The 16,473-nt window shown below is 54.0% G+C and overlaps 1 protein-coding gene across 2 annotated transcripts in view; it reads left to right on the forward strand.

Moving 5' to 3' along the window:
* LOC140392860 (solute carrier family 2, facilitated glucose transporter member 1-like) overlaps positions 1-16,473 on the forward strand; it is a 119,286-nt gene that overhangs the window by 86,127 nt on the left and 16,686 nt on the right. For both annotated transcript variants that reach the window (XM_072478603.1, XM_072478602.1), the window contains exons 6-9: positions 2,236-2,423; positions 2,838-2,942; positions 4,056-4,157; positions 15,062-15,265. In XM_072478603.1, the coding sequence (XP_072334704.1) occupies positions 2,236-2,423; positions 2,838-2,942; positions 4,056-4,157; positions 15,062-15,265 (599 nt within the window). The remainder of the gene's footprint in view (positions 1-2,235; positions 2,424-2,837; positions 2,943-4,055; positions 4,158-15,061; positions 15,266-16,473) is intronic.

Below are 16,473 nucleotides of genomic sequence, written 5' to 3' on the forward strand. Positions count from 1 at the left end.
TCCCCCCCAGGTTTGAGGACCATCCCTGTTTAACGTCCTCCGTCCTGCCGGTTTGAATCCGTCCCTGTTTTAACGTCCCTCGCCCCGAGGGTTTGAGTCCATCCCTGTTTAACGTCCTCCACCCCGCGGGTTTGAGATTCATCCCTGTATAACGTCCTCCACCCCGCGGGTTTGAGATCCATCCCTGTTAAACATCCTCCGCCCCGCGGGTTTAAGTCCGACCCTGTTTAACGTCCTCCGCCCCGCGGTAAGAGATCCATTCCTGTTAAACGTCCTCCGCCACGCGGGTTTGAGTCCGTCCCTGTTTAACGTCCTGCATCCCGCGTGTTTGTGGTCCGTCCCTGTTTAATGCCCTCTCCCCGCGTGTTTGTGCTCTGTCCCTGTTCAATGCCCTCTCCCCACATGTTTGTGCTCCGTCCCTGTTTAATGCCCTCTCCCCGCGTGTTTGTGGTCTGTCCCTGTTTAATGCCCTCTCCCCGCGTGTTCGTGCTCCGTCCGTGCTTAATGCCCTCTCCCCGCGTGTTTGTGTCTGTCCCTGTTTAATGCCCTCTCCCCGCGTGTTTGTGGTCTGTCCCTGTTCAGTGCCCTCTCCCCGCGTGTTTGTGCTCCGTCCCTGTCTAATGCCCTCTCCCCGCGTGTTTGTGGTCTGTCCCTGTTTAATGCCCTCTCCCCGCGTGTTTGTGCTCCGTCCCTGTCTAATGCCCTCTCCCCGCGTGTTTGTGGTCTGTCCCTGTTTAATACCCTCTCCCCGCGTGTTTGTGCTCCGTCCCTGTTCAGTGCCCTCTCCCGCGTGTTTTTGGTCTGTCCCTTTTTAATGCCCTCTCCCCGCGTGTTTGTGCTCCGTCCCTGTTCAGTGCCCTCTCCCGCGTGTTTGTGCTCCGTCCCTGTTTAATGCCCTCTCCCCGCGTGTTTGTGCTCCGTCCCTGTTCAGTGCCCTCTCCCGCGTGTTTGTGCTCCGTCCGTGTTTAATACCCTCTCCCCGCGTGTTTGTGATCTGTCCCTGTTCAGTGCCCTCTCCCGCGTGTTTGTGCTCCGTCCGTGTTTAATACCCTCTCCCCGCGTGTTTGTGCTCTGTCCCTGTTCAGTGCCCTCTCCCGCGTGTTTGTGGTCTGTCCCAGTTTAATGCCCTCTCCCCACGTGTTTGTGCTCCGTCCGTGTTTAATGCCCTCTCCCCGCGTGTTTGTGGTCTGTCCCTGTTCAGTGCCCTCTCCCCGCGTGTTTGTGCTCCGTCCCTGTTTAATGCCCTCTTCCCGCCTGTTTGTGCTCCGTCCCTGTTCAGTGCCCTCTCCCCGCGTGTTTGTGCTCCGTCCCTGTTCAATGCCCTCTCCCCGCGTGTTTGTGCTCCGTCCCTGTTCAGTGCCCTCTCCCCGCGTGTTTGTGGTCTGTCCCTGTTTAATGCCCTCTTCCCGCGTGTTTGTGCTCTGTCCCTGTTCAGTGCCCTCTCCCCGCGTGTTTGTGCTCCATCCCTGTTCAGTGCCCTCTCCCCGCGTGTTTGTGCTCCGTCCCTGTTCAGTGCCCTCTCCCCGCGTGTTTGTGGTCTGTCCCTGTTTAATGCCCTCTTCCCGCGTGTTTGTGCTCCGTCCGTGTTTAATGCCCTCTTCCTGCCTGTTTGTGCTCCGTCCCTGTTTAATGCCCTCTCCCCGCGTGTTTGTGCTCCGTCCCTGTTCAGTGCCCTCTCCCCGCGTGTTTGTGCTCCGTCCCTGTTTAATGCCCTCTTCCCGCGTGTTTGTGTTCTGTCCCTATTTAATGCCCTCTTCCCGCGTGTTTGTGGTCTGTCCCTGTTTAATGCCCTCTCCATACGTGTTTGTGGTCTGTCCCTGTTTAATGCCCTCTCCCTAAGTGTTTGTGGTCTGTCCCTGTTTAATGCCCTCTCCCCGCGTGTTTGTGCTCCGTCCCTGTTCAGTGCCCTCTCCCGCGTGTTTGTGGTCTGTCCCTGTTTAATGCCCTCTCCCCGCCTGTTTGTGCTCCGTCCCTGTTCAGTGCCCTCTCCCCGCGTGTTTGTGCTCCGTCCCTGTTTAATGCCCTCTTCCCGCGTGTTTGTGGTCTGTCCCTGTTTAATGCTATCTCCCTAAGTGTTTGTGGTCTGTCCCTGTTTAATGTCCTCTCCCCGCGTGTTTGTGCTCCGCCCCTGTTCAATGCCCTCTCCCCGCGTGTTTGTGCTCCGTTCCTGTTTAATGCTCTCTGCCCCATGGGTTGGTGATCCGTCCCTGCTTACGCTCTCCCTTTCTCCGACAGTTCTGCAGAAGCTGTGGGGTGTAACGGACGTGGACGCTGATATTCAGGAGATGAAAGAGGAGAGTCGGAAAATGTCACTGGAGAAACGGGTCACCATCGGTGAACTTTTCCGCTCCCCTATCTATCGCCAGCCACTGATTGTGGCTGTGGTGATCCATCTTTCCCAGCAGTTATCCGGGATCAATGCGGTGAGTAACACCACACAACGGCGTGTCAGTCACCACTTCTGACTGGTACTGAGGAGCACACTCAGGGCAGGAAGGTCCCAGGTCCCGCTCCGAGGAAGAGGCGGTGTTGTTTGGGCCGATGGCCCATGATTTCCTCTGTTAAAACTGTATGACCCTTGTTTCATTCTCGGTTAACCTCATGTGACCTCACGGTTAACCCCGCGTGACCCCTCAGTTTGCACATGTGACCCCTCGGTTAACCCGTGACAGCCCTCGGTTAACCCCGTGTGAACTGCTGTTAACTCTGTGTGACTGCTCAGTTAAACCCATGTGACACTCAGTTAACCCTGTGTGACATCTCGGTTAACTCCGTGTGACCCTTCGGTTAACCCCGGGTAACTCACTGTTAACCACTGTGTTCTTTGTGCCCGACAGGTATTTTATTATTCAACAGATATCTTCACGAAGGCAGGAGTCCAGGAGCCGATCTACGCGACCATTGGTGCCGGAGTTGTTAACACAGTTTTTACTGTGGTTTCGGTAAGCGATTCACATCTCAACTCACCCACTCGGTCTCTCTGATTCTCCTTCTCTGTCTCTGTCCCAGTCTGTCCCTCTCTCTCTCTCAGAGTCTCTCTGTCACTTTCTGTCTCTCTCTCTCTGTCTGCCTGTGTCTCTGTCTGTTCCTGTCTGAATCATAGATACAGCCCATCGAGTCTGCACGGCCCTTGGAAAGAGCATCCTACTTAAGCCCACGCTCCACCCTATCACCGTAACCCAGTAACCCCACCTAACCTTTTGGACATTAAGGGCCAATTTATCATGGCCAATCCATCTAACCGGTACATCTTTGGACTGTGGGAGGGAACCGGAACACCCGGAGGAAACCCACGCAGACACGGGGAAAACGTGCAAACTCCACACAGTCACCCGAGCAGTGCTAACCACTGTGCCACCGTGTCGCCCCGTCTCTGTGTCTCTCTCTCAAGCGCTCTCTGTCTCTGTCTGTGTGTCTCTCTGTCTCTCTCTCTTTCTGTGACTCTCTGTGTGTCTCCCTCTCTGCTCTCCCTCTGTCTGTGACTCCCTCTGTCTCTCCCTCTGTGACTTTATCTGTATCTCTCTGTGTCTGTGACTCTCTCTGTCTCTCCCTCTGTCTCTCTCTCTGTCTGTGACTCTCTGTATGTCTCCCTCTCTGTCTCTCCCTCTGTCTGTGACTCCCTCTGTCTCTCCCTCTGTGACTTTATCTGTATCTCTCTGTGTCTGTGACTCTCTCTGTCTCTCCCTCTGTCTCTCTCTCTGTCTGTGACTCTCTCTGTGTCTCCCTCTCTGTCTCTCCCTCTGTCTGTGACTCACTCTGTCTCTCCCTCTGTGACTTTATCTGTATCTCTCTGTGTCTGTGACTCTCTCTGTCTCTCCCTCTGTCTCTCTCTCTGTCTGTGACTCTCTCTGTGTCTCTCTCTCTGTCTCTCCCCTCTGTCTCTGCCTCTGTCTGTCTCTCTCCCTTTCTCTCTCTGTCTCTCTATGTTTCTCCGTCTCTCTATCTCTCCCTCGCTCTCTTTCTCTCTCTCTCCCTCTGTCTGTCTCTCTCTTTCTCTGTCACCCTATCTATGGAATGTTCCCGAATAATTCGCGGATTCATATCTCTCTCCACAGCTCTTCCTGGTTGAGCGTGTTGGTCGCCGAACACTGCATCTGATTGGTCTGGCAGGGATGGCTGTCTGCGCCCTATTGATGACCATCGCACTCGGACTGCTGGTGAGAGTGAGACAGAGAGAGAGAGGGAGGGAGAGAGAGCGAGGGAGGGAGAGACAGCGAGAGAGGGAAAGAGAGAGGGACAGAGAGAGAGGGAGAGACAGAGAGGGAGAGACAGGGAGAGACACAGAGAGAGGAACAGAGAGAGAGGGAGAGACAGGGACAGAGAGGGACAGAGAGAGAGAGGGAGAGAGAGACAGGGACAGAGAGAGAGGGGGAGAGACAGAGAGGGAGGGAGAGAGAGAGAGAGAGAGAGGAACAGAAAGAGAGAGGGAGAGACAGGGAGAGAGAGGGAGGGAGAGAGGGAGAGATGGAGGAACAGAGAGAGACAGGGACAGAGAGAGAGAGGGACAGAGAGAGGAGAGACAGAGAGAGAGGGAGAAACAGCGAGGGAGAGAGAGAGGGGGACAGTGAGAGCGGGAGAGAGAGGGACAGAGAGAGAGAGAGAGAGGGAGATACAGACAGAGAGAGACAGAGAGAGAGACAGACAGAGAGGGGAACAGAGAGAGAGAGGGACAGAGAGAGAGGGGGGCAGAGAGAGAGGGAGAGACAGACAGGGAGAGAGAGAGAGAGAGGGACAGAGAGAGAGGGAGAGGGAGAGAGAGAGAGAGGGGGGGGGACTGAGAGAGAGAGAGAGAGACAGAGAGAGAGGGACAGAGAGAGAGGGACAGAGAGAGAGGGACAGAGAGAGAGAGGGAGAGACAGAGAGACGGGGACAGAGAGAGAGAGAGGGACAGAGAGAGAGGGGGAGAGACAGAGAGACAGGGAGAGACAGAGAGACGGGGACAGAGAGAGAGGGACAGAGAGAGACAGACAGAGAGACGGGGTCAGAGAGAGAGGGACAGAGAGAGAGACAGAGTGACAGGGACAGCGAGAGAGAGGGACAGAGAGAGAGAGAGGGACTGAGAGGGAGACAGAGAGAGAGGGACAGAGCGAGAGGGACAGAGAGAGAGAGAGGGACAGAGAGAGAGAGAGGGACAGAGAGAGAGGGAGAGACAGAGAGACAGGGAGATACAGCGAGACAGGGACAGAGAGAGAGACAGGGACAGAGAGAGAGTCAGGGACAGAGGGAGAGGGACAGAGAGAGTGAGGGACAGAGAGAGAGAGGGACAGAGAGAGAGGGACAGAGAGAGAGAGGGGGTCAGAACGAGAGGGAGAGACAGGGAGACAGAGAGAGACAGGGACAAAGAGAGAGAGAGGGACAGAGAGAGAGGGACAGAGGGAGGGAGATAGACACAGGGAGAGACAGAGGGAGAGACAGCGAGAGGAACAGAGAGAGACAGAGAGAGAGACGGAGAGAGAGAGAGAGGGAGAGAGAGAGAGACAGGGACAGAGAGACAGGGACAGAGAGACAGAGAGAGAGGGGGAGAGACAGAGAGGGAGGGAGAGAGAGAGAGGAACAGAAAGAGAGAGGGAGAGACAGGGACAGAGAGAGAGAGAGGGAGAGAGAGAGGAACAGAGAGAGAGAGGGACAGAGAGAGGGAGAGACAGAGAGAGAGGGAGAAACAGCGAGGGAGAGAGAGAGGGGGACAGTGAGAGCGAGAGAGAGAGGGACAGAGAGAGAGAGAGAGGGAGATACAGACAGAGAGAGAGAGGGAGATACAGACAGAGAGAGAGACAGAGAGGGGAACAGAGAGAGAGAGGGACAGAGAGAGAGAGGGACAGAGAGAGAGGGAGAGACAGACAGGGAGAGACAGAGAGAGAGGGACAGAGAGAGAGGGAGAGACAGAGAGAGAGAGAGAGAGGGGGGACTGAGAGAGAGAGAGAGAGAGACAGAGAGAGAGGGACAGAGAGAGAGGGACAGAGAGAGAGAGACAGAGAGAGAGGGGGGCAGAGAGAGAAAGAGAGGGAGAGATAGAGAGACAGGGAGAGACAGGGACAGAGAGAGAGAGAGGGACAGAGAGAGACAGGGAGAGACAGAGAGACGGGGACAGAGAGAGAGAGAGGGACAGAGAGAGAGGGGGAGAGACAGAGAGACATGGAGAGACAGAGAGACGGGGGCAGAGAGAGAGGGACAGAGAGAGACAGAGAGAGAGGGACAGAGAGAGAGAGGGACAGAGAGAGAGAGAGGGACTGAGAGGGAGACAGAGAGAGAGGGACAGAGAGAGAGGGACAGAGAGAGAGAGAGGGACAGAGAGAGAGAGAGGGACAGAGAGAGAGGGAGAGACAGAGAGACAGGGAGATACAGCGAGACAGGGACAGAGAGAGAGACAGGGACAGAGAGAGAGTCAGGGACAGAGAGAGAGGGACAGCGAGAGTGAGGGACAGAGAGAGAGAGGGACAGAGAGAGAGGGACAGAGAGAGAGAGGGGGTCAGAAAGAGAGGGAGAGACAGGGAGACAGAGAGAGACAGGGACAAAGAGAGAGAGAGGGACAGAGAGAGAGGGAGAGGGACAGAGAGGGAGAGACAGAGAGACAGGGACAGAGGGAGGGAGATAGAGACAGGGAGAGACAGAGGGAGAGACAGAGAGAGGAACAGAGAGAGACAGAGAGAGAGAGACAGAGAGAGAGAGACGGAGAGAGAGAGAGAGGGAGAGAGAGAGAGAGAGGGAGAGAGAGACAGGGACAGAGAGACAGAGAGAGAGGGGGAGAGACAGAGAGGGAGGGAGAGAGAGAGAGAGGAACAGAAAGAGAGAGGGAGAGACAGGGACAGAGAGAGAGAGAGGGAGAGAGAGAGGGAGAGAGAGAGGAACAGAGAGAGACAGGGACAGAGAGAGAGTGGGACAGAGAGAGGGAGAGACAGAGAGAGAGGGAGAAACAGCGAGGGAGAGAGAGAGGGGGACAGTGAGAGCGAGAGAGAGAGGGACAGAGAGAGAGAGAGAGAGGGAGATACAGACAGAGAGAGAGAGAGACAGAGAGAGAGACAGACAGAGAGGGGAACAGAGAGAGAGGGGGACAGAGAGAGAGGGGGGCAGAGAGAGAGGGAGAGACAGACAGGGAGAGACAGAGAGAGAGGGACAGAGAGAGAGGGAGAGACAGAGAGAGAGAGAGCGAGGGGGGACTGAGAGAGAGACAGAGAGAGAGGGACAGAGAGAGAGGGACAGAGAGAGAGAGACAGAGAGAGAGGGGGGCAGAGAGAGAAAGAAAGGGAGAGATAGAGAGACAGGGAGAGACAGGGACAGAGAGAGAGAGAGGGACAGAGAGAGAGAGGGAGAGACAGGGAGAGACAGAGAGACGGGGACAGAGAGAGAGAGAGGGACAGAGAGAGAGGGGGAGAGACAGAGAGACAGGGAGAGACAGAGAGACGGGGGCACAGAGAGAGGGACAGAGAGAGACAGACAGAGAGACGGGGACAGAGAGAGAGGGACAGAGAGAGAGACAGAGAGAGACAGAGAGACAGGGACAGCGAGAGAGAGGGACAGAGAGAGCGAGAGGGACTGAGAGGGAGACAGAGAGAGAGGGACAGAGAGAGAGGGACAGAGAGAGAGAGAGGGACAGAGAGAGGGAGAGGGACAGAGAGAGAGGGAGAGACAGAGAGACAGAGACAGGGAGATACAGCGAGACGGACAGAGAGAGAGACAGGGACAGAGAGAGAGTCAGGGACAGAGAGAGAGGGACAGAGAGAGTGAGGGACAGAGAGAGAGGGACAGAGAGAGTGAGGGACAGAGAGAGAGAGGGACAGAGAGAGAGAGGGACAGAGAGAGAGAGGGGGTCAGAAAGAGAGGGTGAGACAGGGAGACAGAGAGAGACAGGGACAAAGTGAGAGAGAGGGACAGAGAGAGAGGGAGAGGGACAGAGAGGGAGAGACAGAGAGACAGGGACAGAGGGAGGGAGATAGAGACAGGGAGAGACAGAGGGAGAGACAGAGAGAGGAACAGAGAGAGACAGAGAGAGAGAGACAGAGAGAGAGAGACGGAGAGAGAGAGAGGGAGAGAGAGAGAGAGAGGAACAGAGAGAGACAGGGAGAGACAGAGAGGGAGGGAGAGAGAGAGAGGGAGAGAGAGACAGGGAGAGACAGAGAGACAGTGACAGAGAGAGAGAGAGAGGGACAAAGAGAGAGAGGGAGAGACAGAGAGACAGGGACAGAGAGAGAGACAGAGAGGGAGAGACAGAGACAGGGACAGAGAGAGAGAGGAACAGAGAGAGACAGAGAGGGAGAGACAGAGAGTGTGAGACAGAGAGGGAGAGACAGAGAGAGGGAGAGGGAGAGAGAGAGACGGAGAGACAGAGGGGGGGGGAAACAGAGAGCGAGACAGAGAGGGAGGGAGAGAGGGGGAGAGAGAGAGTTGGGGAGAGGGAGTGACAGAGAGAGAGAGACAGAGAGATAGACAGAGAGAGAAAAACAGAGAGAGAGATAGAACATGAAACAGAACAGTACAGCACAGTAGAGGCCCTTTGACCCACGATGTTGTGCTGACCATTTATCGTAATCTAAGATAAACCTAACCTACACCCCTTCAATTTACTGCTGTCCATGTGCCTGTCCAAGAGTCGCTTAAATGTCCCAAATGACTCTGACTCCACCACCTCTGCTGGCGGTGCATTCCACACACCCACCACTCTCTGTGTAAAGAACCTACCTCTGACATCTCCCCGATACCTTCCTCCAGTCACCTTAAAATTATGTCCCCTTGTGACAGCCATTTCCACCCTGGGGAAAAGTTGCTGGTTATCCACTCTATCCATGCCTCTCATCACCTTGTACACCTCTATCAAGTCAGCTCTCTTCCTTCTGCACTCCAGTGAAAAAAGCCCTAGCTCCCTCAACCTTTCTTCATAAGACATGCCCTCCAGTCCAGGCAGCATCCTGGTAAATCTCCTCTGCACCCTCTCCAAAGCATCCACATCCTTCCTATAATGAGGCGACCAGAACTGGACACAATAATCTAAGTGTGGTCTAACTAGGGTTTTATAAAGCTGCAGCAAAACCTCACGGCTCTTAAACTCAATCCCCCTGTTAATGAAAGCCAACACAACATACGCCTTCTTAACAACCCTATCAACTTGGGTGGCAACTTTGAGGGATCCATGTATGTGGGCCCCGAGATCCCTCTGTTCCTCCACAGTTCCAAGAATCCTGGGGGCGATTCTCCGATATTGAGGCCAAGTGTTCGTGCCGTCGTGAACGCCGTCGCGTTTCACGACGGCGCAAACAGGGCCCGGGTGCGACTTATTCTGGCCCCCACAGGGGGCCAGCACAGCGCTGGAGCGGTTCACGCCGCTCCAGGGTCCTTGGCGCCGCGCCAACCCGCGCATGCGCAGTTGGGGCAGGCCAATCCTGCGCATGCGCAGTTGGGCCGCGCCATCCTGCGCATGCGTGGGGAACATCTTACGCACGTCAGCCCCTCACCAACATGGAGCCGGTGTTCTGGGGCCGTGCGCGGAAGGAGGTAGGCCCGGGGGGGAGGGAGAGGCCGGCCCGCCGATCGGTGGATCCCGATCGCGGGCCAGACCCCATCGGAGGCCACCCCGGTGAAGGTGCCCCCCCCACCCACAGGCCACCCCCCCCAGCATTCCCGCAGAGTTCCCGCCGGCAGCGACCAGGGGTGAACGGCGGCGGCGGGATCCTTTCACGTCGTAGCGGCCGCTCGGCCCATCCGGCCGGAGAATCGCCGCTCGCCGGTTCTCCGAGCAGCCCGGTGCGAATCGTGCGCCGCTGGTTTCCAGGGGGGTGGTGGGAGAATCGCGTGCGGGGGTCAGGGCGGCGTGGCGCGATTTGCGCGGCGCCCCGGCGATTCTCCCACCCGGCGTGGGGGGGGGAGAATAGCGCCCCCTGCCTTTAACCCTGTATTCAGCATTCAAATTCGACCTTCCAAAATGAATCACTTCACATTTATCAAGGTTGAACTCGATCTGCCACTTCTCAGCCCAGCTCTGCATCCTGTCAATGTCCTGTTGTAATCTACAACAACCCTCAACACTATCTACAACTCCCCCAACCTTCGTGTCATCGGCAAACTTCCGAGCCCACCCTTCCACTTCCTCATCCAAGTCATTTATAAAAACCACAAAGAGCAGAGGTCCCAGAACAGATCCTTGCAGGACACCACTGGTCACCGACCTCCAGGTGGAATACTTTCCATCCACTACTACTCGCTGTCTTCTTTTGGCCAGCCAATTCTGTGTCTAGACAGCCAAATTTCCCTGTATCCCATGCCCCCAAACTTCCTGAATGAGCCTACCATGGGAAACCTTATCAAATGCCTTACTGAAATCTATATACACCACATCCATTGCCCGACCTTCGTCAATGTGTCTCGTCACATCCTCAAATAATTCAATGACCTGCCCGTCACAAAGCCATGCTGACTATCTTTAATCAAAGTATGTTTTTCTAAATAATCATAAATCCTATCTCTCAGAATACTTTCCAATATTTTGCTCACCACAATCGTAAGACTGATAGATCTGTAATTCCCAGGGATTTCCCTATTCCCTTTCTTGAACAGGAAAACAACATTCCCCTCCCTCCAATCATCCGGTACTACTCCAGTAGAGAGTGCAGACGCAAAGATCATCGCCAATGGCGCAGCAATCTCCTCCCTCGCTTCCCCATATAACCTTGGGTATATCCCGTCAGACCCAGGGGACTTATCTATCCTGATGCTTTTCAAAATTTCCAGCACATCCTCCTTCTTCATATTAACCTGTTCGAGTCTATTAACCTGGTTCACGCTGTTCTCATGAGCAACAAGGTCCCTCTCTCTAGTGAATACTGAAGCAAAGTATTCATTTAGGACCTCCCCCATCTCCTCAGACTCTAGGCACAAGTTCCCTCCACTATCCCTAATCGGCCCTAGTCTCATTCTGATCATCCTCTTATTTCTCATATAAGTGTAGGACACCTTGGGGTATTCCCCAATCCTTCGCACCAGGGTGTTTTCATGCCCCCTCTAGCTCTCCTCAGTCCATTTTTGAGTTCCTTCCTGGCTACCTTGTAACCCTCTAGAGCCGAGTCAGATCCTTGCTTCCTCAACCTTACGTAAGCTTCCTTCTTCCTCTTGACTAGAAGCTCCACTTCTCTTGTCATCCAAGGCTCCTTCACCTTACCATTCCTTCCTCGTCTCAGTGGGACAAAACTATTCAGCACTCGCAGCAAGTGCTCCTTAAACAATCCCCACATTACTGTTGTGCCTTTCCCCAAGATCAATTGTTCCTATTTTGTGCTCCTCAGCTCCTGTCTACTAGCAGTATAATTTCCCCTCCCCCAATTAAATACCTTCCCATACTGTGTGTTCCTATCCCTCTCCATGACTATGGTAAAGGTCAAGGAGTTGTGGTCACTGTCACCGAAATGGTCTCCCACCGAGACATCTGACACCTGGCCTGGTTCGTTGCCGAGCACCAAGTCCAATATGGCCTCCCCCCCTAGTCGGCTTATCTACATATCGAGTCAGGAATCCTTCCTGTACACACCTGACAAAATCTGCTCCATCCAAACCATTTGCAGTAAGGAGGTTCCAGTCAATATTAAGGAAGTTGAAGTCACCCATGACAACAACTCTGTTACGTCTGCACTTTTCCAAGATCTGCCGCCCAATCTGTTCCTCCATCTCTCTGATGCTATTGGGGGTCTATAGAAAACTCCCAATAAAGTGACTGCTCCTTTCTTGTTTCTGACTTCCACCCATACTGACTCAGTAGACAAACACTCCTCAACTACCTCCTTTTCTGCAGCTGTGGTGCATTCCCTAATTAACAGTGCCACTCCCCCACCTCTTTTACCTCCCTCCCTATTCTTCTGAAAAAAACATCTAAACCCTGGAACATCTAACAACTATTCCTGCCCCTGTGAAATTCATGTCTCCGTAATGGCCACAACATCGTAGTTCCAAGTACTGATCCATTCTCTAAGTTCGTCTCCCTTATTCCTGACACTCCTTGCATTGAAACAGACACACTTTAACCCATTCCACTGAGTGCAACTTTGCCCTATCAACTGTTAATCCTTCCTCACAGACTTGCTGCATACTATTTCTGCCTGTTCAACAGCTACCCTATCCTCTGATCCATAGCTCTGGTTCCCATCCCCCTGCCAAACTAGTTTAAATCCTCCCAAAGAGCTCTAGCAAACCTCCTGCCCAGGATATTGGTGCCCCTCCAGTTTAGGTGCAATCCGTCCTTCATGTGCAGGTCCCACCTTTCCCAGAAGATATCCCAATGATCCACATATCTGAAGCCTTCCCTCCTGCACCAGCTCTGTCGCCACGTGTTCAGATCTCTGTTCCTTGCCGCACTTGCACGTGGCACCAGTAAAAATCCTGAGATCACTACTCTGCTTGTCCTGCTCTTTAGCTTCCAACCTAACTCCCTAAAATCACTTTTTAGATCCTCATTCCTTTTCTTACCTATGTCGTTGGTGCCAATGTGCACCACGACTTCTGGTTGCTCCCCCTCCCCCTTAAGAATCCTGTAGACTGGATCCGAGACATCCCTGGCCCTGGCCCCCGAGAGGCAACATACCTTACGGGAGCCTCGCTCGCGACCACAGAATCTTCTATCCATTCCCCTAACCATTGAGTCTCCTGTCGCTACGGCTTTTCTATTCTCCCCCTTCCCTTCTGAGCCACAGAGCCAGACTCAGTGCAGGAGACCTGGCCGCTAAGGCCTTCCCCCGGTAGGTCATCCCCCCCAACAGCATCCAAAACGGTATACTTGTTTTGAAGGGGAACGGCCACGGGGGATCCCTGCACTGTCTACCCGTTTGTTTTCCTTCCCCTGACTCTAACCCAGCTACTCTTGTCCTGTACCTTGCATGTGGCTACCTCCCTGTAACTCTTCTCTATCACCCACTCTGTCTCCCGGCTGATCCAGCTCCAGTTCCCTAACACGGTCTCTGAGCAGCTGGAGTAGGGTGCACTTCCCGCAGGTATAGTCAGCGGGGACACCGGTGGTATCCCTCACCACCCACATCCTACAGGAGGAGCATGCAACTGCCCTAGCCTCCATCCCTTCTGATCTGAATTACCAAGGAGATTTAAAGGGGTAAAAAAAAGAAACGATTAAACACCCATTAGGCCCTTTAAAAAAGAAATATATATATAGATATATACTGTTGCTACTCTCCCAAGTGAACCCTCTAAAATTGGTGATTCTGCGAAATGATACAATGATAGCTTGCTGCCCCCAAAAAACAAAACAAACACAAAAAATAAAACAATTTAAAAATTAAAATGTTAAAAACCCAAAACGAATAACTCTTACCTTACAGAATGTAGCTGCCCTGTGGACCAACTGGAACTCCGCCCTCCGACTCTGCTCCCAGTCAGCTGCACTCTCTGTAAACTCCTGGCTCCCTTCTCGCTCTTTGAGGAAATGAAATGAAAGGAGCACCTTGCTCCCTCCTCACCTAACTCCCTCAGTCACCAAACTCTCACTATAGCACTCAAATGCACCCAAATTCAGCACTCAGTGCGAACAAAGTCTGCACTGTAAGCTGGCTCACAGATAGACAGAGAGAGAGAGAGACAGAGAGAGTTGGAAAGAGAGACAGAGGGATAGACAGAGAGGTAGAGAGAGGGACAGAGAGAGAGAGTTGGAGAGACAGAAAGAAAGACAGAGGGAGAGACAGAGAGAGACATAGACAGAGAGGAAGAGACAGAGAGAGAGTTGGAGAGAGAGAGAGAGACCGGGAGATGGGCAGAGAGGGAGAGACAGAGAGAGATAGACAGCGAGAGAGAGGGGGGGGGACAGAGAGAGTGAGTTGGAGAGACAGAGAGAGAGAGATAGACAGAGAGAAAGACAGAGGGAGAGACAGAGAGAGAGATAGACAGAGAGGGAGAGTCAGAGAGAGAGTTGGAGAACACAGAGAGATAGACAGAGAGGGAGAGACAGAGAGGGAGAGACAGAGAGAGGGGGCTAGAGAGAGGGGAGACAGAGAGAGAGGGAGAGAGAGACAGAGAGAGAGAGAGAGGGAGAGACAGAGAGAGATAGACAGAGGGAGAAAGAGAGAGAGACAGAGTGAGACAGAGAGGGAGAGACAAAGAGAGAGACAGAGAGAGAGTTGGAGAGAGGCAGAGAGGTAGACAGAGAGGGAGAGAGATGGACAGAGAGGGAGAGACAGAAAGAGAGTTGGGGGGGACAGAGAGAGAGAGAGAGGAACAGAGAGAGAGTTGGAGAGACAGAGACACAGAGAGAGAAAGACATAGTGAGAGAGAGAGGGAGAGACAGAGTGAGAGATAAACAGAGAGAGTTGGAGAGAGAGAGAGGGACAGAGAGGGAGAGACATAGAGAGAGATAGACAGAGAGGAAGAGACAGAAAGAGAGTTGGGGAGACAGAGAAAGGGACAGAGAGAGAGTTGGAGAGACAGAGAGAGAACAAAGAACAAAGAAAATTACAGCACAGGAACAAGCCCTTCGGCCGTCCCAGCCTGCGTCGATCAAGATCCTTTATCTAAATCTGTCTTCTATTTTCCAAGGATCTACTTCCTTCTGTTCCCCGCCCGTTCATATATCTGTCTAAAGAACACGAGGGACAGAGAGAGAGAAAGACGTAGGGAGAGAGACAGAGACAGAGAGAGATAGACAGAGAGGAAGAGACAGAGAGAGAGTTGCCGAGCCAGAGAGAGAGGGACAGAGAGAGAGAGAGAGATTTGGAGAGACAGAGAGAGTGATAGTCAGAGAGAGAGAGACAGAGAGATAGACAGAGAGGGAGAGGGACAGAGAGAGAGATTTGGAGAGACAGAGAGAGAAAGATAGAGGGAGACAGACTTAACCCTGAGCCCTCACTAGGACCTCGATCCGTGATCCCTGTCTACGAACCCTGACCCTGAGCCGTTAGTCCGTTCCTCGATCCGTGACCCCTGTCTATCAGCCCTGACCTGAGCCTTCACTCCGATCCTCGATCCGCGAGCTCCCTGTCCATGAACCTTGACACCATGCCCTCACTACGATCCTCGATCTGTGACCCTCCTGTCCATGAACACAGAGTCCGGTGACCCTGAGCTGACAGTGATTTCTCACCTGCAGAAGTCAACCCCGAGTCTCAGCTACCTCAGCATCGTGGCAATTTTTGGATTTGTGGCTTTCTTCGAGATTGGTCCGGGTCCCATACCCTGGTTCATCGTCGCTGAACTCTTCAGTCAAGGCCCTCGACCAGCTGCCGTGGCCGTGGCCGGATGTTCAAACTGGACATCAAACTTCCTCATTGGAATGTTCTTCCCCATGGTGGAGGTAAGGCCAGGAGTGAGGGTGACGAGGGGACGGAGGAACACACAGAGCAGGAGTGAGGGTGACGAGGGGACTGAGGAACACACAGAGCAGGAGTGAGGGTGACGAGGACACTGAAGAACACACAGCAGGAGTGAGGGTGACGAGGGGACTGAGGAACACACACAGAGCAGGAGTGAGGGTGACGAGGACACTGAGGAACACACAGCAGGAGTGAGGGTGACGAGGGGACTGAGGAACACACACAGAGCAGGAGTGAAGGTGACGGGACTGAGGAACACACAGAGCAGGAGTGAGGGTGACGGGACTGAGGAACACACATTGAGCTGGAGTGAGGGTGCGGAGGACACTGAGGAACACACAGAGCAGGAGTGAGGGTGACGAGGGGACTGAGGAACACACACAGAGTAGGAGTGAGGGTGACGAGGACACTGAGGAACACAAAGAGCAGGAGTGAGGGTGACGAGGACACTGAGGAACACACAGAGCAGGAGTGAGGGTGACGAGGACACTGAGGAACACACACAGAGCAGGAGTGAGGGTGACGAGGGGACTGAGGAACACACAGAGCAGGAGTGAGGGTGACGAGGGGACGGAGGAACACACACAGAGCAGGAGTGAGGGTGACGAGGGGACTGAGGAACACACAGAGCAGGAGTGAGGGTGACGAGGGGACTGAAGAACACACAGAGCAGGAGTGAGGGTGACGAGGACACTGAGGAACACACAGAGCAGGAGTGAGGGTGACGAGGACACTGAGGAACACACACACAGCAGGAGTGAGGGTGACGAGGGGACTGAGGAACACACAGAGCAGGAGTGAGGGTGACGAGGGGACTGAGGAACACACAGAGCAGGAGTGAGGGTGACGAGGACACTGAGGAACACACACACAGCAGGAGTGAGGGTGACGAGGGGACTGAGGAACACACAGAGCAGGAGTCAGGGTGACGAGGGGACTGATGAACACACAGAGCAGGAGTGAGGGTGACGAGGACACTGAGGAACACACAGAGCAGGAGTGAGGGTGACGAGGACACTGAGGAACACACACACAGCAGGAGTGAGGGTGACGAGGGCATTGAGGAACACACACAGCAGGAGTGAGGGTGACGAGGGGACTGAAGAACACACAGAGCAGGAGTGAGGGTGACGAGGACACTGAGGAACACACAGAGCAGGAGTGAGGGTGACGAGGGGACTGAGGAACG

Source organism: Scyliorhinus torazame, chromosome 16, assembly GCF_047496885.1.
Source record: "Scyliorhinus torazame isolate Kashiwa2021f chromosome 16, sScyTor2.1, whole genome shotgun sequence".
Taxonomy (NCBI): domain Eukaryota; kingdom Metazoa; phylum Chordata; class Chondrichthyes; order Carcharhiniformes; family Scyliorhinidae; genus Scyliorhinus; species Scyliorhinus torazame.